The sequence below is a fragment of the Pezoporus wallicus genome, unplaced genomic scaffold, assembly GCF_028554395.1.
Source record: "Pezoporus wallicus isolate ANWC-B61680 ecotype Strahan unplaced genomic scaffold, APGP_CSIRO_Pwel_v1 contig_3267, whole genome shotgun sequence".
Lineage (NCBI taxonomy): Eukaryota > Metazoa > Chordata > Aves > Psittaciformes > Psittacidae > Pezoporus > Pezoporus wallicus.
In genome coordinates, this window is record NW_026642849.1 from 546,633 (window position 1) to 571,542 (window position 24,910).

At 42.9% G+C, this 24,910-nt stretch overlaps 1 protein-coding gene across 28 annotated transcripts in view; it reads left to right on the forward strand.

The window, feature by feature from the left end:
• Nucleotides 1–24,910, forward strand: part of NRXN1 (neurexin 1) — a 677,900-nt gene that overhangs the window by 400,335 nt on the left and 252,655 nt on the right. For 3 of the 28 annotated variants that reach the window (XM_057432425.1, XM_057432426.1, XM_057432428.1), the window contains exon 1: nt 3,163–4,281. The exons of 24 other annotated variants lie outside the window; for them this stretch is intronic. In XM_057432425.1, coding sequence (XP_057288408.1) covers nt 4,056–4,281 — 226 coding nt within the window. In that variant the 5' untranslated portion in view covers nt 3,163–4,055. Of the gene's footprint in view, nt 1–3,162; nt 4,282–24,910 lie in introns of those variants that run through there. One more of the 28 variants, XM_057432427.1, reaches the window with a different exon arrangement.

Consider the following 24,910-nt stretch of genomic DNA (forward strand, 5'->3'; position numbering starts at 1 on the left):
TTTGCCTTCTTGTCCCCATCTGCCTTTCACTTGCTTTCATACACACTTGCTTCTTCACCTTCTTTTTTAGCTTCCTGGTATTCTTTCCACTTTAAGCCTTTTTATGATATTTTCTGCAGATTACTTCTTCCCGTTTCTCACCCGTGCATGGAATTAGATCACCTTTCCCCTCTCTGAAACTCAGATAGTCCTCTCCTGTTTGTCACTGTGGTTCAGAGTGCAGAGCCAGGAAAATGTCAAATGTTATTAAAATTAGAGCTAGTACATACCAGCTGCTGAGCACATTGGAGATCCAGAAAGGGATGCCTACAGAGGCAGGAGTCATCCTATTCCTGTTTTAAGCAGGTACTTACATAGCCTAAATAGCTTTTTGTGGAGATTGGCCTTTGTGTCTTCAACTCTTGGTTTGGCTACGCAGCAGCAAAATAATCTGTGAATTTAACAGTCCCTAAGTAGTGTTTAACATAATAATGTAACACCTAAAAATGACCCATTATAATCCATCTGATAAAAAAACTTCTCTAAGTAGTCTCCAAACACAGATTTAAACTCAAAACTTTAGTGGCAGTGATGTGTGTGCACTGCAGAAATAGTACACATTTAATAACACCAAGCACTTAAGCACCCTTTATATCTTCAGTAAAATATTAAATGAAGCACTTTTGAAGTACCTAAACATTTTATTCATTTGTCCTTGGTATTTAAGCACTAAGGCCTCCCTGATACAGTAGATGGCAGATGGAGCAAGAATTTAGATAAAGTGCTCATGCTACATACATACCCAACAACACAGAGAAGGACGCTGACACAAAGTTCTACTGAATCACGGAATCATAGAATAGTTTGAATTTGAAGGAACCTCAGTGCTCATCCAGTTCCAACCCCCTGCCATAGCAGGGACACCTTCCACTAAACCAGATTGCTCCAAGCCCCATCCAACTTTTCCTTGAACACTGCCAGGGATGGGGCAGCCACAGCTTCTCTGGGCAACCTGCGCCAATGCCTCAGCACCCTCAAAGTGAAGAATTTCTTTCTGATACCTAATATCAGTCTCCCCTCTGTCAGGTTATAGCCATTCCCCCTCGTCCAGTCCCTACGTGCCCTTGTCAAAAGCCTCTCTCCAGGTTTCTTGTCCACCCCGTTAGGCACTGGGAGCTGCTCTACGGTCTTCCTTGAGCCTTCTCCAGTCTGAACAAGCCCAGCTCTCTCAGCCTCTCTCCATAACAGAGGTGCTTCAGTCCTTGGAGCATCTCCATGGCCTTCTCTGGACTCACTCCAACAGCTCCACATCCCTCTTGTGTTGTTGCTGCCAGAGCTAAACACAGTACTCCAGGTGGCAATCCACACTGTCTTCAACCCAAGTAGGACAAACTGTGCCCAGGCTGAAAGGGAATTGTGTAAAGCCTCAGTTGCAAGGTTATAGGTAGCGGGAAACCTGGAATGGGGAGCCAGCTGTGCATTCCTCAGCACCCACGGGGATACTCTGACTAAAAGGCAGCAGGACACAGCTCCCATTGGAGGACTCAATGGGAGTGGGGCAGAACTTTGTCTAGACAGGACTTGCCAACTGCCACTGTATCCCAACAACTGTGTTGCCAACTGTACCGTCACGCAGTTTGCAATACCAGCTTCCTGTTTCAAAGGAGTGATAACAGTTTTAAGTTGCTCATCTGTAGGATGTCTAGAATCATTAGGAACAGTCAGTTAACTACTGCCTGTTTCTAAAACGGCAGCAACATGTGAACAGTTTACAGAGAAACTAGTTCCAATGACTGACTGAAATACTTTGTGTCCCGAGTTGGATTGATAGAAAACGTGGTGGTATTTACGGAAGAGATTTCTAACACATCTGAGGTGCATGAACAGGAAATGTACATCAGGGGCTTTAATTTTAGGAGATCTGGTGAATCCAGGCTGACGTTTCTTTGAGATTTCTTTCATTTTTCCTTAACTCTGAAACTTAAAGAATTGATTGCGTTTTATGTTCTGAGAGGTGACAGCACGTGGCAGTTGCAAGCTGATAGTTTGGAAAATTGGGGTTTGTGACTTCCTTGAGAGGCTGCTAGAGGCAGGTTGGAAAAGGAAGTTGCTGTGACATCCTCAGGAGTTGCCTTTCCCCGGCGTGGTCCAGGGAAAGCCCAGCCCGCAGGACCATAACCAGGGTGCCGGGTAGTCCCCCTTCTCCGGGTTTGCATCCCGCAGGAGGATGCGCGATGGGGGGGGGGGGGTGGGGGTGTAATCCGCGTTGGGCTGAGCAGATCCGGGGCGAAAAGCCTTCCTGTTTCCTAAGCCTCCGCAGCTGAGTGAGGGTTGTGACTTCTCTTTCGCGGCCGCGTTAGGATTCCAAAGCGCCTCAGCGAATTGCTGTGGTTTTCGTTTAAATTAACGCGAAATGTATAAAGAAGGGGGGAAAAAAAGGCATTCTCACACCCACCGCTCGCCCTCTCCCTTTCACGCATCCGCACCCCGCACCCATGATCTCATGCTGCTGAAGGCATGGCACAAGATCTACGGCGGGCTGGAAACGGGGGAGGGAGAAGAGGAAGAGGAGGGAGGGCAGCGGAGCGGGGGGCCGGGATCGTCGCCCTCCCCCCGCACCGTACCTGGGGTGCGGTACTGCAGGGCTGCGCCTCCGGGGGTACGAGGGCATAGGACCCGCCGAGTGGGGAAACCGTTTTTCTTTTGAAACCGTCGCTTTTAAACAGTGACATCTCCCACCCTAGGCTGTGTGTGTGTGTGTGTGGGGAGGGGGCTGGAGCAACCCATCCCTCTGCTTTTGGGGCGAGGGCCCCGCTCCGGGGGGCAATGCGGGCGCAGCCCTGTAGATAGGGTTGGGGATGCTGTAGACCCAAACCCATCTTATTTCAGGCTAGAAACCGTGTGGGTTTTTTTGTGTTATTCAGCCCAGTCTGCTGTGGGCAGACGAGTAGTGCCGCGAAAAATAATAAAAAATATAAAAGGTAACTCTTTGTTAGGCGGCTGCTGGGAGCCGGTGCTCCGAGAGGCAGAGGGAAAACACCTGGCGGGCCAAGTTTAGCCCGATGACAACCCCCGAAATGGTTCTTTTTTTAGGGTGAAAGCGGGTTTTCGAAGCACGGGTACACCCAGAGGAGGGGACGCGCTGCCGCCGGAGCGGGGGGCGGGAAAGGGAAGGAACGGGGAGGGGGGGAGCGGCGCCGTGCTCCCGGCGGCAGCGGCGAGGCAGCGCGACCGTGCGGGAGCCGAACGGAGCCGCCTCCTCTGCTCGGGCTCGTCCTCCGCATCGCAGCCCCGGTTCGCTGCTGGGGGACTGCGGATTTGCATAGCCCAGCTCCTCCGTGTTTGGGGGGCTTTATTTTTAATTCATTTTTAATTTTATTATTATTTTTTTCCCCACCTACTCTCATCATTTCTCCCTGAAAGACATCCCCGGGTGTTACTGTCAATACTCAGAGCGCTGAGATTGCCGGAGCAGCGCGATTATTGTCTGGCGGCGTGTGTGTGAGTGCGAGTGAGTGTGAATGTGAGTGTGAATGTGAGTGTGTGCGCCGGGAGTGGGACCGCGGGGCAAGGGCTCGCCCGTTCGGAGATGAACGGAGGGACGAGCGGCGGCAGTTTGATTTCCCGGCGCTTTGCCGGCGCTGGCTGATGGAGCGGCACCCCTTCTCCTCTCCCGATATAGCAGACATGGGGCAGGACCGCCCGCGCTGTGGATTACCGAGGCTGGGGGAACGCTTGGCGCTCTCGTAGCCCTCACAACTGTGGAGCGTTATTCCATGAGCACCGACCGCGGGAAAGGCTAAACTACCGGTTGTTGGAGCGCGGGGCTTCCCCCTTCTGCCACCACCTCTGAACTGCCTGGATCCTCTGCCGCTGGCTATGTCTCGGATTGTTTTGGGTAGAAGAAGACCTGGAGAAAAGGATCCTAGCCGGCTTTCCCAGCGGGAAGAGAGGGCTCGCCTGGTGCGGTGAGCCGCAGCCGGCGCCGTGCCCGTGTGTGCCAGTTCGCCTCTGCCCAAAGTTTTTCCTCCTTGGCGGCGGCTGCCGCTGCTCCCGAGGACGCCGAGTCCCGGAGGATGGGGATGCTCCTTAGGGGCAGCGCGGAGCCGGGGCCCGCCGGCAGCGGCAGCCGCTCGGCCCTGCTCTGGATAGTCCCGCTCACTCTCAGCGGCCTCCTCGGGGTGGCGCGGGGCGCCTCCAGCCTGGGCTCGCACCACATTCACCATTTCCACGGCAGCAGCAAGCATCATTCAGTGCCTATCGCGATCTACAGGTCACCGGCTTCCTTGCGAGGCGGACACGGTGGGTCCGGACGCCGCTCGGTACCTTGTGTGCGTCAAAGAGCTCAAGCCGGGGCTTCGGTCGAGGGGAGGAAGAGGAGCGCGGAGGGTGTGCGGGATGCGGGGCCGTCCCGCCGGCTCGGAGCGGGGCGGGCCGGGGTCCCGCGGGGTCCGTGGGTGCGGAGCGGAGGCTCTCCCGTTCCACGCTTCTGTGTGTAAAGCCCATCATGGAGGCGCCTCCGAGTGGCAGCGCCCTGGCAGCCCCTACCCCCGGCCGGAGTGGACCCCCTTAGGCGGGTGTCTGCGGGAGGCAGGGCAGGGCGGGGAGGGAGCTTGATGAGACGCGCGCTCCATCCCGTTCATTACCTTGGTCCAAAGTCGATGAACTAAAGCAAGGGTCAGATAATTAGACAGGAGGGGTCGGGGAAAGAGTTCGGGCGCTGAGAAGGCAAGGTGTTGCCCACCATAGTGGCCAGGAGAGGGACGAAGATGAAATTCTTCTCAGGTGCAGATACGTTTTGCTCAGGAATTGCAGTGCTCTGGTGCTTAGTTTCTGAAGTGACGGGAAGCTGCTTCAGTGCCCTTTACACAGCCCTGTTACAGTTCTTCTCCTCCTTTTTGCATGCATACTTGCAGGAGCCTGTACATAAATACATGCAAAATATGCATATGTTCAGCGTTACTGAAAGCTGTAACAGAAAGCAAAGCACCAGACTTTAGTTTAACGATTTTAAGCCTTCTTTTGTCTCTGAGGGAGGGAAAAAAAGATAAAGAACCCCCCTTGTTGGTCCCTGATTAGGTTGTACAGCTTCATTCTTCTTCATTTTCTCATCTCGCCTTGCTTCATTTGCACAATCATGCGATGTCATTTCCAAGCTTTGCAAAGTAGAAAACCAGATCTTGTGCTTAACCTTTGCGAGACGACCTAGTTGCAGGCACCAGGTAGTTGGGATTGATTGGATTTCTTTTTTTCCAGTGATTAGCAGTGCTAGCGTTAGTGGATAGGGTGGTATTGTTCACCTGGAAATTCCCACTGTGTGCTAAATAGCTTTCATACTCAACTGCTAGAAAAGGCAGAGGGCACAGAAATGGCTTTTTGTTGATTAAAAATAGGGAAGAGTTAAATGTCTGGTCTAATTCCAAACAAAACAAACCTAACCCTCCCCAAAACCCCAAAGAGCCTGAGAAATCGAGGCCACCACTCTGTAGTGCACTGAGGTAGCCCAAGATTGAGAATGCTGCATGTTCTGTCCTGTATGCGCTTAAAGGGGAAAATGATGTATGTGTGTACACATCCATGTATATGCTTATTATTCAGTTTCTGCCAATATAAGAATATGCAAGCTAGTTGATTCTATGATTCTGTGATCATTTAGGGGCTTGCTATCAGCTTGAGGGAAGGCTCAAAGTACAAGGGGGAAAGAAACGTGATTGTAGAGGTACCCAGCTACAATTCCTTAGGATGCATTTTAAAATCACCCCTTTGGCCAGTTTTTAAAATCATTATCTTGGACCCGGTTGAAGGGTGGTGGTGTAAAAAAGGCAGCTTTCTCAGGAGAAACGAGTCTTGCTGGAGAAAATGAAGTGGTGGAGTTGTCACATAAAGACTTGGTAGGGAAGCTTGGGAGCCTCTCCAGAAGTTAAGTAGCTGATTTGACAAAATGAAGGATGTTCCATGTCAAAAGAAGGCATTTTAGGATGTTTACTTGATAACTCTAAGTGCTTTTGCTTCTCTGCCTTTCTCGGAAATTCTGTTATCTGACAGTGGTTTAAAACATCTAATTCCTGAATCCATTATTAGTTCTTCAGAGAGAGGTTCCCGTTTGCTTCTCTAAGCCTGACAGAAGCATTTCTGCTTCTGGCTGAGCAGGGTTGGACTCAGCTCCTGTGGAGCCTGTCACTGCTTGTCCAAGCATCATCAGTTGGAGGAATCTGGGTGATGGGTGGGGGATGCTTATTCCTTATCCCGGCATCTGAGTGCCTTTCTCCAGCATCCCCAGTCCCTGCTTGGCTTGGCCGGCTGGGAGTGAACATTCCATTCTCAGGCTTGTCTCCTTCAGCATCAGCTCCATTCAGTTTTGCAGTTATTGGAACAGTTATTCTGATCTAGACTAATAAGATTTTATGTAAACGTTGCAGTATTTATGGTGACCTCCTATCTGCTCTTTCGTTACTTTGTCAGCGTTTCGTAGCCTCGTGCCTGTTAAAAGTCAAGAAGAGCTTTTAGGGTCAATTAGTCTATCCCGTGTGAAAGCGTTGCTCTCTAATACTGTGAATCAGAAGTGTCAAAGGAAGGAGGAACAATCCCTTCCTTGCCCAGGCATTCAATAAATGCCACCACAGACCTCATACATCCACACCCTCCTCCTCTTAGCCCTGCCACCCCCATTGTCTCAGCAAATGCTGTGATTTTATTCTTTCAGTTTTCCTTGAGCCAACCCAATTCCAGCTAATAGTATAAGCTAAGCCAAAAGCCCAGCGTGGTTGGATTTTTTCCACTTCTTTTGAAAAACCAAACGATAATGTTTCTGGAAACACACTTGTCGAGTAATCCTGTTGGGCTTTTGCTTAGCAGTATGATCTCATGTGGGTTTAGGGCACTGTATTGTCACAGACACATAAACAGAATTTCAACCAAGCAATTAGCTCACCCTATTAAACAAAAAGTAGTTCAGCACACAGTTTTTTAATACACTAAAATTTAAACATCTTTCAAGTTTGACCAAGTGATTTTTTGACTTTGCTTTCTGACTCTCATTAAACTCAGGAAGGTGAGAGGTGGCTGAAAGAACCCAAAGTCTAATGACAGGAAAGAATAAGAAAACAGTTCTCTGGATCATGATATCAGCAATAAAGAGAAGTACAGAGAAGTAAGAGAGAGACTGATATTCACAAATGTAAGTCTTGGTCTGCTAGTGGTCTCTGCAGCACGTGGGCTCTCTGATGATTTATGTTCTCAGATCTCCTTGCTCCATTTAAGAAGGCAGCTATTGCTTCTATTGTTATAGCTGTGTCTACCATGCAATCTTTTTGGAGGAGATAGAGTAGCTCATACTGCAGTACCCTCTACATTACAAAATCATGGACTGTCCGTGGCAAAGCCCACATAAAAGGGAAGAGATTGCAGCTTTCTCAATAACTTTAAACAAAGAAAGGTGGTTTCTTTAAGAATCTAGAAACATTGTGGATCATGTTTGGAGTGAAAATTCCATGTTGGATAAGTAGAAAGCTGAAAGTGTAGCCATATGGATTGCTGTCACCACCTTCATTCATCCCTTCCTTCTTGCTAACACCTCTTTAGTCTCTACTTGGGCCTTTTATGGCCCCAAATTCTTCATTCCATTACCAAATGACAAGTGCAGTGTGTCCATTTCTTCCTGCTATTTCTGTTTTCTTTGCTTTCAGGATCTTGTTCAGGCTGTTTTCTGATAAGTAAAAGTTGAATCTGGGTTTTTTAAATCTGCCAGAGTAGGAGCAAAGAGGTGACGAATGAAATCTGGTATGGGCATGTGCTTGGAAAGAAAAGGCAAAAAAGGCGGGGGGGGGGGGAGGAGGAGGATAGGATTGGCATGTTCACAGGGAGGACTCAAAGAGCTGAGCAGTAGGGTAGGGGTTGTACATTTGAAGACCTGGGTTATCATGAACCTGGCAGCGATTTGACTCAGTGAGACTCATGACTGAGATACAAGCCAAAGGGTTTAGGAGGAGTGGAGACAATCTGAAGTAAAGGTAATAGGGTACTGGGGGCCATTATTAAGGAAGAGGTCATTTAGGGCGGAGAAGGGCTAGGGACCTTTATGACAGAACATTAGATGTTCGGATGTCCCATCCCTGGAAGTGTTCAAGACCAGGTTGGACAGGGCTTGGAGCAACCTGGTCTAGTGGAAGGTGTCCCTGCCCATGGCAGGGGGTTGGAACTGAATGAACTTTAAGGTCCCTTCCAACCCAAACCATTCCATGATCCTGTAATTTAAACGGTTGAACAGAGCTGGTGAAAAAGTGCTTCAGCGTCAAAGTTCCTGAGCAGGGAGAAGAGTTTGTGGAAAACAAGGGCTTTGAGTAAGAAAAGTTGGCACGTTTTAGAGGTGAGAACTGAGGTTGAGCACTGGGATGGTGTGTTACCACAGTATGTTCCCTCCTCCAGTCTTTCCTATCCAGAACGTGATGTGGCAGCAGGGATATGTGTATTGATCTCCTGGGTCTGAGCTAGGCCAGCTTCTTCCTGTCTCTGCTTCACCATGAGGTTCGTGTGCACTGGGTTCATCCATGTTATGTCCATTCAGAGGGACTTCGGTAGGGGAACCAGCAGCTCCCCATTACTGGAGTACCAGACTGCAGGCTGAATCACTCAGCCCTTCTTTAAGGAAAGTTTCTGTTGAACTCTGCAGCAGCTTTTGGTAAGCAAGAATAGCAGGACCAGAACTGCAACACTGCAGTGAAATCATTTATACCACCATTGTGAAAAATACCATCAAAACAACTTTGAAAGATGTGCATATAGATAGATTTCATCTTTGTAAGAAAACTGCCAGTGAAGACTTGCCAGTATAAGTAAGAATAATTTTATGGCCTTTTACTTCTTTTAAAAGATAAACTGGAATTGCTATTTCTGCATATAATGATAATAAGTATGTTTAGGGGTTAGGGCAGATGGCATTTTTCGGTTAGAATGTGCTTGTTATGTTGCAGAAAAGGGTTGTATTTTGATTAAAGCATCAAACATGAACGTTTCCAGATGTTCAATCATTGTTACTCAATGTGCTATTAGAAGTAGAAGTGAAAAAGTATCATCTTCATGTTATAATTGCCTTTTTTTAGAGATCTTTCTAGCCTGTTTGTGTACCACAATCTTCTTTTTTATGCCTTTCATTCACACATTTTCGAATACTTACTAGTTCTCCTGCTCCGAGTGCTTCTTACACCCTAACTGAGACATTTTTGTGTTTTAAGACTGTAAAGCAGAGCAGCTTCCTCCACGTCTTTAAATTATATACATTTTTATATCCCCCTTCCAGATTTCCAATATGCTCCATCAGTTATTATCCCCATCAGCTGCCAAAGTATTAACATCAGTTGGAATAAAATGAATAACAAAGCAATTTCAGCCAGCACAGTGGTTAATTGGCTGTGCAGTTAGATATGCATATTAGGAAGTGTGGTTTCTATGTTATTATTTCTGTCAATATGGCTTGTCAAAGAGGTATACAGTCATCTTCAGCAGTATTGTGGACAGTCTGGATCACTGTAATCAAAAGTGGAATGTTGCTCATGGATTTCTGATAAGCATCTTTAGACAAGCCCTACTGCCTTAGTACACGCACAGCTATTGATTGATGCGGGTGCCTTTACAAGAGCTATGTAAGTAACAACACTGTTGTCACTTATCAGCAATACCACTTTTGCCTCCGCCTGTGGTAACCATGTTTTTCTAGATTTAAAGCATGTTTTATTGTCTTTTAATCAAATTCTCTTTGAAATAAGTTATCAGAAGAAATTAATTTAGCATTCAATACAGTGTGCTTCCTGCTGTTTCTAATTTTCCAAGATGGATTTTTTCTGATAGCAAGAAGTTGACTTGGCTTTAAGGGAAATTTCTTTCTGTCTTTTATTTTTAGTCCAGGAGAGAACTCTGTAGACAAAGCTCTGATGCCCAACTGCTATGCCTGGTATGAGTAAGCACAACCAATTCTACAGTCCTAGTAATTTCTAAGCTTTCTCCCACAGATGGCCATTACCATGGTTAACCATAGGATGAAATGTTTGATCATTATATTTTCAATGGATCATATAATGTAGTTCACCGAAGTTAGTCCTTTGTCTTCTCCTTGGCCAGAGCTTGCAAATTCTTAACTTTTCTGAGTAATCAAGATGACATTACTGACCTTTTTCTTGTCTTTCCCCAGTATCAGTTAATTTACCCCTCTGTTATTAAATTTGATGTTCTTAGGTCCACCACAGTACCTGTGCCAAATTTTTCTAAGCTAACAACTTCCTTTCCAGTTTGTAAATACAGTGTAGGCAGAGCTGATAGGTCTTGCTGAGATAATAGGTTGACTTGTGAATGTAGCTGTGATTATAAGTAAAATGGAACAATCTGATTTGATGAAAGTGTATTATAAAAGCAGTGCTGTTCTAGAAAGTTAAATGTAACAAACATAGCAAAGACAAGCCATGTACTCACTTATGCAGTGATGAGATTTGTTAACCACAGATGTAATTGGTCAGAACAATAGAATTCCCCCTTAGTTGATAGGAAAACTGAGCCAGTGAAATAAAGTGGGAAAGGAGGAGGGGAGAAGTAGTGTTTCCTGATGTCTCCCTGTAGAGCTTGGATGGGGTGGAGGGGAGGGTGCTGTGCTTAGGAGCAGTCACCACCTCTGGCCCATGATTACAGATTCACTGTAGAAAACTGTAGCAACTTGGTTCTGAATTTCTGTAAGTGCTAAACTGGATAAATCCATCAAAACAGCCCAGATGAAGCCTGTAACAGGCTTGTGCACTGTAGGTAGGATCAGAGTCAAAAAGCTTTACCGTTTCTGGGGCTTGGTTGATAAGAAAAATGTACACATACGGCAGATACATGGTGTCTGTGATCCTGAAGGCAAGACAAGGTTGAAGCAGGGGCAGGGTTTACCTGAAGAGGTGAGGACTGTGTGTAGCTTGTTTTTTTCTGTTCCATGTATTTGAACTGTAAATGGCACAGTGATGAGTCTTCCTTTTAAATACACAGATAGGTGTTTCTGAAGAGCTTGCTGCTCAGTCATGGAGAGGCAGGAAGTCTCAGCAGTAAAAGATTTGCTCAGATCATTCTGCTGTTCTGGGGCCTGAGCGGGGGATGCCTCAGACACCTACTCAGAAATGACAGAAGTGTTAACTCTTTCTTTAGCTCTCTTTTACTGCAGCTGTATCTGCAAAGAAATGCCAAACATGCTTCTAAAGCAAGTTGACTGCTTTCCAGATACATTCTTTTATCCCTGCATATCTGCAACTGAGTTAGGGCTTCTTTAATTTGCTTCATTAATTCAGCTCATTTGCAGTTGTAAAATAAAAAAGAGCAGAGAATGACTAGACTTGGAGAAACTTCAGAAAGCTCTGAGAAACTTTCTCCACCTTGAAGAGGAGTCAGATGTAGTCTTAATCCATGTTGAATCATTGGAGTTGGTTGGCTTTCTCAGTGACAGCAGCTCTAGAGCACTGGGAGGTAGGTGGGATGGCTTCAAACTGACAGAGGGGAGATTTAGATTAGACATCAGGAAGAAGCTCTTCCCTGTGAGGGTGGTGAGATACTGGCACAGGCTGCCCAGAGAAGCTGTGGCTGCCCCGTCCCTGGCAGTGTCCAAGGCCAGGTTGGATGGGGCTTGGAGCAACCTGGTCTGATGGAAAGTGTCGCTGCCCATGGCAGGGGGTTGGAACTGAATGAGCTTTAAGGGCCCCTCCAGCCCAAACTGTTCTGTGATTCTGTCATTCTATGAGGAGCTATGAAGGAACTGAGGGCTAAGAAGACACTGTTTCTAATCATTAGCCTGGGCCTGATTTGCTCCTGTTGAGGTCAGGCACAAAATTTCCACCGCATGACCTGATCTGTTGTGCCTCTGTGATGTCTCCCGTGGAGACAGCACTTCTGATGTGGTCCCCCTCCGCCAGAACAACGCTTCTAAAGCTGTGAATGAAGCTTTGCAAAGAATAGTGCCAACACATGTGTTTTAAAAATAGTTTTGCTGCAGTTAACGGATGTGTTCACTTTATTTCACATGACAAGAATTACAAGGGAGCTTTCAGCAAAAATAATTAATTGCCAATTTTATGGAAAACATGCAAGCATGAATTGAATCATGTTGTTATTTTGGGTGGGTTTTTTCCGTGCCCACAGAGAGGGGTTTAGGAGTTGTGACAAAACAGCAGATGCGAGATTAGCCCCTTTGGCTGTGTCTAAATGGATGCGTCCTAAAATCCTGGTGTTCCAGTTGGTCAGAACATGCTGTGGCTCCCATCCAAGCCCTCTCCTTCCACCCATGCTCTTCTCAGGCTAGTCTCTGTTTGCGGTTTGCCTTTCTGTGGATTTTAAATCCACCTGGGGCATACACCCCAACCTTGGCATTCAGAGCAGCCCTCAAATATGCAGGTCTGTCTTCCTAACTAATGTTATACCAGGTGAGGTTCAATAAAATATTAGATGGGCAAGGTGGGGAGAAGCCTGCTGTTATTTTATTACTTAGAAATCACTTAAGATTGAAGCCAGAACTCTTTGTGTAATGGTGATTTTTAACTTCTGTAGAAATTTTCTCCCATTAGCTCACAAAGTTTGCTCTTCATCACTCAGCACAACTTGACAGCTTGAGCTATTGTCTGACATGAAGATAGTAAAAATGACTGTATGGCATTTAGAGGCAGAAGTTGGTGAAGAAAGAATAGTAACAATGTTATTTTGCAGCAACATCGGCAAAAAACAAAGATGTTTGAATATCTTACTGTGCAAGACATTGGAAAACTGTACTTAAGTATGCAGGTAAGAGGAGTCATTGGTCTGTGAGGAACAGTGGCTTGCAAATGTCTCACACACTGAAGTTTTAGTTCGTAGCTGGCAGTGATTTCATGACTTGTATGATTATCTAAATGAAAATGCAGTTTATACCTAAGCGTTCAGCAGCTTAGTTTCAAAGAGCCTGAGGTCAGCAAAGGTAAATAATTGAATAAGGAAAAACCGTGATACATCTGCTAGGTATCTATAGAGGCAGCTACTTCAGATGTGGCACTTATTAACAGTGATATAAATTGCATGTGACTCAACTGAAGATTCCTCAGATCCTGTCTGTTCGTTGTATGATAAAATTTGCCTGTCAGGGAGCTTATGCCTTATACTTTGGGAAGGTGGGTTTCAGTGCAATATGTGTATCTCATACGGCTTTTGCTGGCTCCTGGACTAGGTACAAATGTTACTGTTTCAGTACAAGGTCACTGCTGGAGGCATGAGAAAGGCTGACCCTGAGCTGGTCATAGCAAGTGTGGTGTGAGTAAATATGTATGTCAGGATTTTGCAAATATTTTCTGTTTGTTTCAAGGCATTAACTTGATCTCTGCTGCTTATTTGATAATCACTCTCCTCTTTCTTCCTTTCTTCCAAATGTACATGAGTAAGTTTACAATGTGTATAGTGTGTGGTGGTACTTTTGTGTGATGTAAGGGTGAGCTAATCACCAAAGTATAGCTTGGAAAAAAGGAAAATCAGGGGTAGAAAAGGAGCAGTCGCTATTAGTAAAGGATCCTTAGTTTAAATCAGTTCAACATTGCTACCCCCCCCCGTTTCTAACTGTCATGCCAAAAAGTGGCATGCGTACCTTAACCCTTGTCCTGTGTGTGTGCTGGCATAGAATCGTAGAATGGTTTGTGTTGGACAGGACCTTAAGATCATCTAGTTCCAACCTCCGTGCCATGGGCAGGGACACCTTCCACTAGACCAGGTTGTTCAAAACCCTGTCCAGCCTGGTACCTCCGGCACTACAGTGTATCTTGGCAATAGGCTTGTCTGGAATGATTATTCTTGTTTCACGGAGAAGAGGTGGGACACAGTAAATCAGCTTCTCATTGGTGTTCCTTCTTGAATGGTTCAAAGAAATCATGCCGTGGTCAGATTGGCCATTGGAAAATTCCCTCTGTGTCTCTTGTGCACTTGCCCATGACGTAAGAGACGTATCTGGGGCATGGCCAGAGTGTGTAACACTCTGTTGGCAATTGGCATAGCTTGAAGCACATTCCATGCTGGTTTAGCGTATGCCATGCCTCAGTCATCCCTCCATAAGCAATTCATTGGGTAGTGCTTGCTCCCCAGCTGTGTGTCAAACAAAAAACTGAGTGCAGCAGAGGTTAAGCGTTATTCTGTTCAGCCTTTGCTTGTCAATGACTAGCCCTCTGCTTGATTTCAGGAGCATGCAGCTTTACCTATCTAAATGTGACAAGCATCTAGCCATAAGCTATACAGCAGCCTGAAACGGGAAAGGAATTATACAAAGACTCGCTGAGTTCCGTGTTGATGTTTCATTCTGTTGTATTGTGCTAATACCGGGAGCCGGGACCATTAAAACAATGCAGTAGTCACTGAACAAATACCATCCTTCCTTCCTGGGGTGTGTAGGTCATACTGGGGGATTAATAGAACTGATTTGTGAAAAAGGGTGATGCAGAGAAATGCGGGAGGGGAAGAAGAAAAGGAAAATGGGTCGAGCAGGCAGAGCATACCTTTATTCAAGGAAAACAGGAGCATTTTTTCCCTGTGTAAATTTGTGATTTTTTGTTTTAACAGGGAATATTTTCTCAGTTATTTGATTTGACTTTTATAGAGGTATTGTAAATATTTTAGATGTAGAAAAGGCATAAAATCCTGATGGTCATATATGCCAGTACACCAAGCTTAGGGCTTTCGTGCCTTCACAGAGGAGACTTGCCTCCCCATCAGTGCTTAAATTTTGGGGGCCATATGGGGGGCAGTTGCCTTAAATATTGTTCTCTGCCTGTCTTGCAATTCCAGTTGCTCATGGTATCTGATGTCTATTAAGTGAGAAGGGCAGTCATAACGCATTGAGTCTCGATTTGAACTGGTGGCTGCACATCATGTCATTTTGTTTTACAGATACTGTTTGCCATTTAAATGTTCCCTCTCCAGGAAATTGTGTTGGGTGTTTGAATGTGGGCATAAGTAGGCAAGGTGCTTTCTCTCTATAAGTGAATGTGAATGGGATGAGGATTTTGCTCAGTGAAAACACATCTAGCTTTTTTTCAAAAGGATTAGTTGCTTTCGTATGTTACTGTAGGACTGTTAAGCCAATTAGCAGTTCATCAGAATGATTTCACAGGCCATTATTTGTGAGAATGACTGGGATGAGGCTTTTTAGATTGCACTGGGTCTGTGTGATTTACACCAACAGATGTGAAGAATCAACAGAGAGGGAAGGTCAGCATTAACTTTCATAATTTCATGGAGTGTTTTTTTGATTAATACATCATGTCAGGCGTCCTTTATTTCTTATCTTAGAAGATGTTACACTTTTTAAGATTTATTTATATTATGGTAGCATCTAGAAATTTCAGTCAGAGGTTGTGAGCCCATTGTGCTAAGCAGACGGATTGAACAGAAAAAGACAAGAAAGCTGGAGAAATAATCAGTCTGTGCTGCTGACAGTACTCTCAAGGGTAGGTTTCGAAATAGCTCAAGAGTTGTGTAAAATTAATAAGCTGTTCCTCATGTACTGAAATCCTCTTTCATATTGCACTGGCATGAGGGTCTTTATGGAGAAGAAGAGGGGCTGCAGGTAAGATTTGCTAGAGGATGGGGTTGAAGATTGTCCCTGAAAGTCCAGATTTGACTGTGACTCCAATGGACGAACACATTCTTAACAATATGCATAAAAGCGATGTGGGTGGAATTTGTCCACTACAAAACCTCTGCATCAATGAAGTCAGTTTAGTCCCTCAGAGCAAGGTTTATTAGGCATAAAATTTGAATCAGTGTCCTTTTGTTTCTTTAGCATCTTTATAATTTTCTTCACTGACAGCCGAAAGAGATGAGAAATCAGGGAGCATTACCCTTACCTAATAGAAACTTAATGTTAATGAGCTATTTTAAGAGCTTTTTGAGGTACTGGGTCAGTCTGTGTTCTGTGATGTGAAATCATGTTCCTTTGGACTCCAGCTTGGCAGTGTGGCATAAAGTTTTTATTTTGTCGTGGCATTAAAATGCTTTTTTATACAGTATAAAACCTGAAAATAAAGATGTAGCACTGCATCATAATTAGAAGGGAAAAAAACCTATTACTTGTCACGGAGATAACTCTGAAATAATAAATACTACTGGCACATTTTACTGCTATCATAAATATTGATTCAGCACATGTCCATAGGCTCAATTTATTACATCATATTCACTTAAATGTGTTTATGAAACGATCCTTCTGCACACACATACATTTTATCAAATTTTAGGTTCGCTGATTAATGGCACCGACCTGTTTTGCAATGTGGCAGTCTGTCACATCTCTAATCCAATTTGGAAGTAAAGGCGTTCTTAGGTCTTACAATAAGCCTATTCTTCTTGCGACAGTTACACCTCTTTTGCTTACTTTCTTACAGAATGGACAAAGATTTAATAGTGATGTATTTCCTAATAAACACAGTTGGAGGACAGCTTCTTCCATTATATTAGATATACCTTTGTTGCATCTTCACTGGAACCCATTAAGTATTCTTGGACACTCACTTAGAAATATACAAAATACTTTATTGTCTTCAGTTTCATCAGAGGCATCAATCCAAATGTTCTGGGCTGTGTTGCATAATTGTCAAGGCATTAAATATGGGTGATGAAGGTACAGTAGTTAAAATTTACTGGTGTACATCTGATGTTTATAGATAACCCTTTTTAGGAAGTTGGGATGTATTGCCGTGTTCAGGCATTCCATCTTAATTCCAGATCACTGTTGCATTGTCTCCATCTTCTGTTTTGCAGTCAATGAGCCAAAGACCCTGTAGAACATTTACCTTGGGATCTTAATTATCTGATCGAGTGTGTTAAATTCTAGTAAGGGTAAAACCAATCACAATTTCTCAGTAAGTTCATGCCATAGTAGTAGTTTGCTAGGAAACGGAAACCAAGTTTGTAGCAGATTTGCAGGAGAAGACACGCTGGTTCCCTGCTTTTCCTTTGCATTTCAGACTTGGGGTTTGAGGTAGCTGGCATTTGGTGTTGCTGATTCAAAGTGTTGCATTTTGGCCAGTGACCTTGTTTTCGTTCTAATTTGAATATACATACCCTGTGGCAGATTAACTAATATGGTCCTGTGGATAGTTCATTAATGAAGTTAAAATAACTTACCTGCTATCTAGTATTTATCACAAGAGTAAAACAATGCAGATGAATACCACGTATAAATGCAGGTCCCATCCATCTAATTTGAATCACCAGCTTCTAAAAATCTAGGTCCTATACATTGTATGAAAGTAAAATGATCAACCAGCAGTAATAAGCTCTAATAAAAGAAGAAGGAGAAGAGAATGAGACTCACAGCTACAGGAAAACTCAAATGAGTGCCCTTAATCTTATATTGTAATCTTAAATACCATATGGAGGAAAAATCTCTGCCCTCTTGTTAACCTATTATTGGGAGAACATACGCACAAGAAACTCTCTCTGACATGACTTGATGATCTTAAACAGCTTTTCCAACCTAGTTAATTATGTGATTACTTAGATATTCTGGAAATAAGAAAATGATCTATGGGTTAACTTCAACATTGTGTGAGGTTTCCACATACTGTGTATAACATTAGTTATACTCCATGGTGGTTGAGTCAAACAGGTTCTTACCTAGTTTGTGCTGCTGTTGGCCACAGCTTTTGGGCCACGAGGCTTTTTTCATTAAGCCTATGAGGTGTGTATACCAGCACATACAGGGGGATACTGTTGATTGTGGTCTAGCATGAGGTGCCAGAAACATCTAGGTAAGATCTCTCCTAATAGAGGTGGTTAGAAGTTGTATTTTACAGGGTTTAATGGATTTACCTTCCAGGAAGATTGCCAGTTCAGCTTGATATCTAAATTGCTTTTTACAGCATTCGTCCTGGCAGATCTGTTGCAGATGCAAGACCCTTCAAATGTCTGTGAGAGTTGTCTAATCAAAGGTGCAATTGAGCCATTAAATAAAATGCATTCTTCACTGTCATGAGCTTTGAAACTAGATAAACATTACTGGTATGTCAGTGAGCTCATGGTCTGCTTCCAGCTTGACCAGCATCCCCAGCTGGGAGCTGTGGTGGGAACCTAATGTCACACAAGGCATAGGCAGTCACGTTTAATTTGGGAAAGCAGATAAAGAGCCTTCACTACAACTAAACTGCTGCTTCTTTTATATTCTGGTGAATCACAAGTAGCAATACAGACTTTAGCTAATAAACACTATATGGCAAACACTGTTGCCAAGATAGTCAGATGAATTATCCATGAAGGGAAAGATGCACATCCTGAAATACTATCAGGTATTATTAGCAATTTAAAAGATGTCATTCTGTATGCTGGGTATTTCTTAAATGCTTCATTAAATTGAGAAATCTATATGTAAATGTTAATTTAATTAAAATGTCTTTGTATTTTAAATATAAATGAAAACAACAGGCTAGAAGCATTGCTGAAAGTTTGCATGAACCTCTGCTTATGCATAATTTTTCTTATCTATTGCAGCATTATCTTTTTTTTCTTTAAATGAACAATATGCAAAAACATTTCCTGTCTTTTTTTCTTTGAAGACTTCTCATAACAGAATATATCTGACAGGCCACTTTTGCTTTCAGAATTAAAATTTCCCCCCCAGATGCTTAGTAAGAATAACAAACCACTGCGTTTTAACTTTGTAGGCGCGACAGTGATACCAGTTGGCATTTAGCTGTCCCATATACTAATTCATGCATGTGAAACAAAACGATTATACTTACAATTTTTGGTCATTTACCCAGTTGCTATCAGGGAAAATTATTTTAAATGGAAAACAGTTATAAACTGATTTTTTTTCCTTTTGCCAAAATTCTCTATTGAGAGAAGAAAGTAATGCTTCGCCTCCTATGTAAATAAGCTTTTCTAAAATCTACCTACATGAAGAGAATTAGTAGAGTAAAAGTGAGAACACGCATGGGTTGATATAAAGACAGTTTAATAGGTAAAACAAAAGCCATATGCACAAGAAAAGCAAAACAAGAAGTTCATTCTCTACTGCCCATTGGCAGGTTCAGCCATCCACACATAATGGTTATTTGGGAAGACAAATTGCTGTAACTCCGGACACTCTCCCTTCCTCCTTCTTCCCCAGCTTTATATGCTGAGCATGACACCATATGGGATGGAGTATCGCTTTGGTCAGTTGGGGTCAGTTGTCCTGTCTGTGTATCCTGTCAGCTCCTTGTGCACCCTCAGCGGCCTTGCTGGTGGGGTGAGGTGAGGAGTAGAAAAGCCTTTGATTCTGTGTAAGCTGCCCAGCAGTGATGAAAACATCCCTGTGTTATCAATACTGTTTCCAGCACAAATCCAAAGCATAGCCCCTTACCAGCTACTGTGAAGAAAATTAATGATACCCCAGCCCAAACCAGCACACATTGCAAGCATTAAGACAATGCTGTTACTCTGCATTCTGCCTCTTAAGTGTTATAAGACACTAGTGTGAGACATCCCTGCCCATGGCATAGGGGACTTGGAACTAGATGATCATAAGGTACTTTCTAACTCAGACTATTCTGTGATCCTATAAAAACCCTCAAAACCAAACTGATGTAGCTATTCCAATGAAATGTTTAATGAGCCACATTCTGATTGCATGTATCCATAACAATTAGACTTCATTTACTTGTGCTTAGAGTCTCTTGTCTTAGCTCAAAAAGCTGTCCTTGTTTATAAAGGTGTGATTTTAGCTGCCTGTAAGTCCCAAGTAATTGCCTGAGTGTATTCACATGGAGTATCTGACTCACACGACTGGTGTTATGCACAAGAATGGGAGCAGAGATCTCTCTGTGCGTTGCTGCACTCTCTATGGCACCTCTGGGAAGTCAGTTTTATTATCAGTTGTTCTCAGGCTCCTTCATCTGTAAATGAAGATTTCTCCCTCTGCCTCCTGTAGGGCTGGTAACAATCTTGAGTAAAACATTTTGTGAATTCATGGATAAGGCGTAGTATTCTGTAATTGTTATTTAAAAAGGGATTTACATGTATTGCTCTTAGGTGAGGCATTTACAACATTGTCATCCACTGCTTTAAAATATGATAAATAAGTCGAAGGGTCAATGACAGCATCAGGCTATTTTTCCTCAGAGATTTTAATGCCTTGTTTAACCCTATGGCAAAAATCTCCCATTTACACTTGTAAAAAGCTTTTTTTTTGTCTAACAGGAGGAGGCCGCAGAATGTTGTAAAATATGAATCTGGTTAGTCATGTTGATCTCCCATGTTTTAGGTATCTGCGCGAATGATGAGGTAAATACTCTGCTCATAAAATTCCCACTGATACACAGCCATGTTCGAGACATCAGGGAGAATGTAAATGGCTAAATTATGGCTGAGTTGGTTAGAGGTAAACCTGAAATTGCAGCACAGAGTAATAATGACAAATAATTAAGGTTTCCAAAGGGAGACAAATATTTAGCATTTCTTATGTGCTATTAGTGCTTGTGTAGAGTGGTCAGAAGGATCTTCTCATCTTCATTCCCCTAGCTTGGGAGATTTTGAAGTCCCTCTATAACCTAAAATTCTTTTTGACCTTTTCCTACTTATGTTCACAATAAACTTCTGTGGTCCTGTGTATTTAACACAATTCCCTGCATAGAAGATGTATTGTCCTGATACTCATGTAGTAGAAGAAACATGGAAGTGTTGCCTGTGTCCGTTGTTCAAGGCTCATTTCCATGCTAGTGTCAGAAAAAGTGATTTTTCCACAGCAAATAGGTTAGAAAGTACTGGTTTTGGGTTCCATAATCAAGACAAATACAACTGCCTGTTTCCATGCACCATATATTTTCCACATTATGGTAATGGATGCATTGCTGCCACCTGCTATGTCAGGGCTTCCAGCTAATTGGAATAAGTTATGTGTGTTCCAGTTACTTTTACGGTCTATAAAAGGCTGCTTTGTCCTAACCTAGATAATAATTTTTGATGGATTTCCTTATGGTAGCAGGTACTGCTGTACTCTGGTGAGGACCATAGTTTTCCACAAACGCAGGTGTTTTGTGCACGTATCAAGGCTTTAGAGATGATTCTTTCTACTTAGTGTTATGCTAAAGCATAGCATTTGGTGTAGGAAATATAACGCAGATCCAGGGGTAGTAAATCTGAAAGGGACATGAATTGACGTAGTTAAGAGTCTACCATCCACCTGTAGCTGCTGGCTGAAAACTGATATGTGCCCTTCTGCTTCAGCCTGAAAGAGCACAAGGCTAATGAGGAATGGCTGAGTGAACTGGGGAAATTTAGTCTGGAGGAGAGAGGGCCCAGCGGGGACCTTACTGCTCTCTACAGCTACCTGAAAGGAGAATGGGGCCAGGATGTGGCTGGTCTCTTCTTCCAAGGACCAAATGATAGGGCAAGAATGGCCTCAAACTGTGGCAGGGGAACTTCAGACTGGATATTAGGACAACTTCTTCCCCGAGAGGGCAGTCAGGCATTGGAACAGGCTGCCCAGGGCAGTTAAATATGTTGTTTCTTTTCCTGCATAAGGACTACCCAGAACAGCTTCTATGGTGTGCTTGTTAGTGGTTTGATTAGATATTTCTTGTCTGCAAACCTGATAAGACAATCCTTTTAAGGATCTAGGAAGCTAATGCATGAGCCATCTTAGCAAAGCTGGTGCAGCTCATTAATTACTAGTCCAGCCATTCTTAGCTTTTTGGTAGAGTAGGTTTTGTCACATATAAATGTCAATAAAAATGGGAATTAGCCTGTGATTGACAGTGTCTCGACTATGTAATAAATCATTTTCCTTGAATCAAAGACTTGGTTATTTTTAAGTAGTCTGAAGAATCTGAGAAATGCCCTTTGTCTTTGACCACCTCTTAAACTTGTAATTAAAGTATCTAAAGCTAATAATAGTTTTTCTTCCAAAATAAGTTTGCCAAAATGCAGGAATCTTGCTAGATTAATTAATCTCTGCTCTTGCTGAGAGCAGAGCGTATAGGCTTTGAAGACTGAGAGTCGCAAAGTCTCATTGTGTGCTGAAACCCCAAGTACAACATTTACAAAGGAGTTTGGGTTTAGAAGGGAGTGCATTCAGCCTTCTGTTTCTCAAGGATCTTTTGAAACTATTTTCACCAGGAAGGAGTTGGGAGATAAGGATTAGGAAAGGAATATAATAATGCTTAGATTATTTTTTCTCTTCCTCCACCTTTCTGTCTGCAAATGCAGAAGAAATTACTGTGATACATCCAGGCTGGATGCGGTTCTGAGCAACCTGGTGTAGTTGAAGATGCCCCTTCTCATTGCTTAGGGATTGGACTAGATGAGCTTTGAAGGTCCCTTCCAACCCAAACTATTCTGTGATCCTGTAAGTCACTAAACATTTCTCACCTCATGACTGAATTTTGAACTTGGAGTCAAAAATCTGTTAGATTTTTGACTAACAGGTAGATGAGTGTCTCCTCATCTGTATTCTTTTCCCATTCTGTTCCAGTTTGCTGTGTTTTGTTCCTTTGCTCCTTTCTTCAACCCTTTGCAGCCCTGCTTGCCAGGGATTTTATTTTTCAGCACCAGTTTGCCCACAGCAGCTCTAGAAGAAGCTGTGGCTCAAGAAATTACACCAATTTCTTGAGCAAAGGTGGTCATCTCTGCAAAACTCTGAGGTGTATTACTATCAGGAGACTTAGTATTCCATGATTCATAATTCCAATGAGATCTTGGTTCATGCAGTAGTTATTCATAGATTATTCTCTCTATGGAAACCCTGGGCTATGATACTTGCTTTTGAAGAATGTTTGCAGAAATCAGTTCCTCTTAAAACATTAATTTCACATGCAACAGTTTACCTCTGGAATGCAAACTGTGAAGATGAGCTGTATAAGTCATGGGAAAATCCAGCTATGGTAATGTCTGTTGAAGGGGCACTCAGTAGCCCTGTAACATTTTGTCTTGCTTGTTTTTGTCACTGGTAATTTTACATAAAGAAAGGGACCTATCACTCGATGTATATTGAGAGGACATCGAAGTTATGGTGATTTATATATTGTAACTCTGCCATAATGCAGAAAGAGCCATATGTAGAATGAAGCAATATGACATGAAATAAAGTGGTGCAGGACAAGAGCCGACAGTTGCATTACATAATTCAGTGGAATAGAATCCAAAACTGCTGCAGGGGAATGAATACATGATACATAATATGGACCAATGTATCATGTAGATTATTTAAGATATTGAAAAACTGATGTATAATGCACTCTTGAAATGGGATGTATAATGTATTCTGCAGAAAGAATTTTCTTTCAGTGCTCCTGTCTTAGGCATGGACTTAATGGAATGTATTGTTGTGCTAAAGAGTAGCTGACCTTGCCTCCGTTTACAAAAGGAGAAGAATTTATAAGTGAGCTGTTTCATAAAGAGATTAAGAAAATTGGTTTCCCAAAGTAGTAGTGTCAGGGTCAAATCCATCTTGGACACAATCAAAGAATTTTATTTTATTTTTTTCTCTCAACTGTGTAATAATCTTTTGACAAATATAGTGCTTAAAAAAATCAGAATGACTATATTTAGAAAGATTTAAGCTATCCATGAGGAGAGCTAATGTTATGGGGAATGAAGGTTCAGTCAACAGAAAAGCTTTAATCTTTGAATATTGACTCTAGATGCCTAGGTTGTGTATGCCCTGCCTCAGTCTGCCCGCATCCAGGATCCAAGTAGTTTTTTGAACTACTAAATAATTTTTTTTTTTCACGCCACACCACTGATTTATAATAACTGGAAGTAAACCTAACTAAGAACATACCTTTCTTTGCAAAAGAATCAAGAAGATCTGGTGGAGTTGCTTACAATTCAACTTAAAGCAAATATAATGCCTTACTTGTTGAAAGTAGAAAGGCTCTCCCTGAGGATTATTAAATGCCTTTTACAGGTGTGAAAAAAGATCTCCTGTTGTTAACAAATACATCCATAAAGAATTTTCACACATTTATAAAACCTGTTGCTAAACTGGGGAGAACGCTTGTTTCTTAATGTAGGTGACTGCATGCAGGAGATGCGTCTCCCCCAAGGCACTCAATTTAAATGCCAGCCTATTTAATGTATTCTGTAAGAACAGAGGCACAGTTTATAAAAAGAACATTAAAGCGTGTTTATACCCTGCATATTGGCATAGGGATCGTACTGTCAAGAAGTATAATTTTTCAGCTATTATATCTCACTCATTAGTTGCGTGGATGTGTTTGGCTGTAGGACAGGTTAATCTGTGACAGGGATTTGGGATTTCTTAGGGAGACAGGAGGCTGTTTCACCAGCTGGATGTAACTCCTGATGAGAATTCTTTAGAGCAAGTGGGTTTCTAATAATCTTTAAAGCAAGTGAGTTTCTGATAATGCAAGCTGAGAGATAATGGCTTTTTGATCCAACAATGTGTGTTTTCTTGTTGGGGGTGAGTAAAATGGGGCAAGATTTTGGGAAATAGCATTTTTATGCTTGAACCTGCTGCATGGGTTCAAGAAAAGGAACTCTTTAAGCTGTATACACAGGATACTTTGCAGTTGCTAGCAATACTGAATTACACGGGGAGATACATGTTCTACATAAATAAATGTATGCCCTGCAGCATTTGCCTAATCCAAAGTCCATTAAAGTCAAAGTAATACTCTTTGGATCAAAGTCCTAAAGGAGGAATCTCTGGAGTTATTGTATAGTCTGTAGAAATCCCTTTGAGATCTTCTGTCTAAAGATAGATAACCCGTTTACTTTTCTTCACTTTTCTAAGGGTATAACCCGTTTATAAGGGTATATACCTCTTAGCTCTGTGCCTTCAGCTGAGTAACAAGGAGATCATTAGGGAGCATCTCTTTCCATCAGAGTTGAGTCCATTGGCCACCTTAGAAGCAGAGAGATGCTGAGGGTCAGTTTTGAAAGGATTCTTCATACTCCCTATTTAATTTTCTGC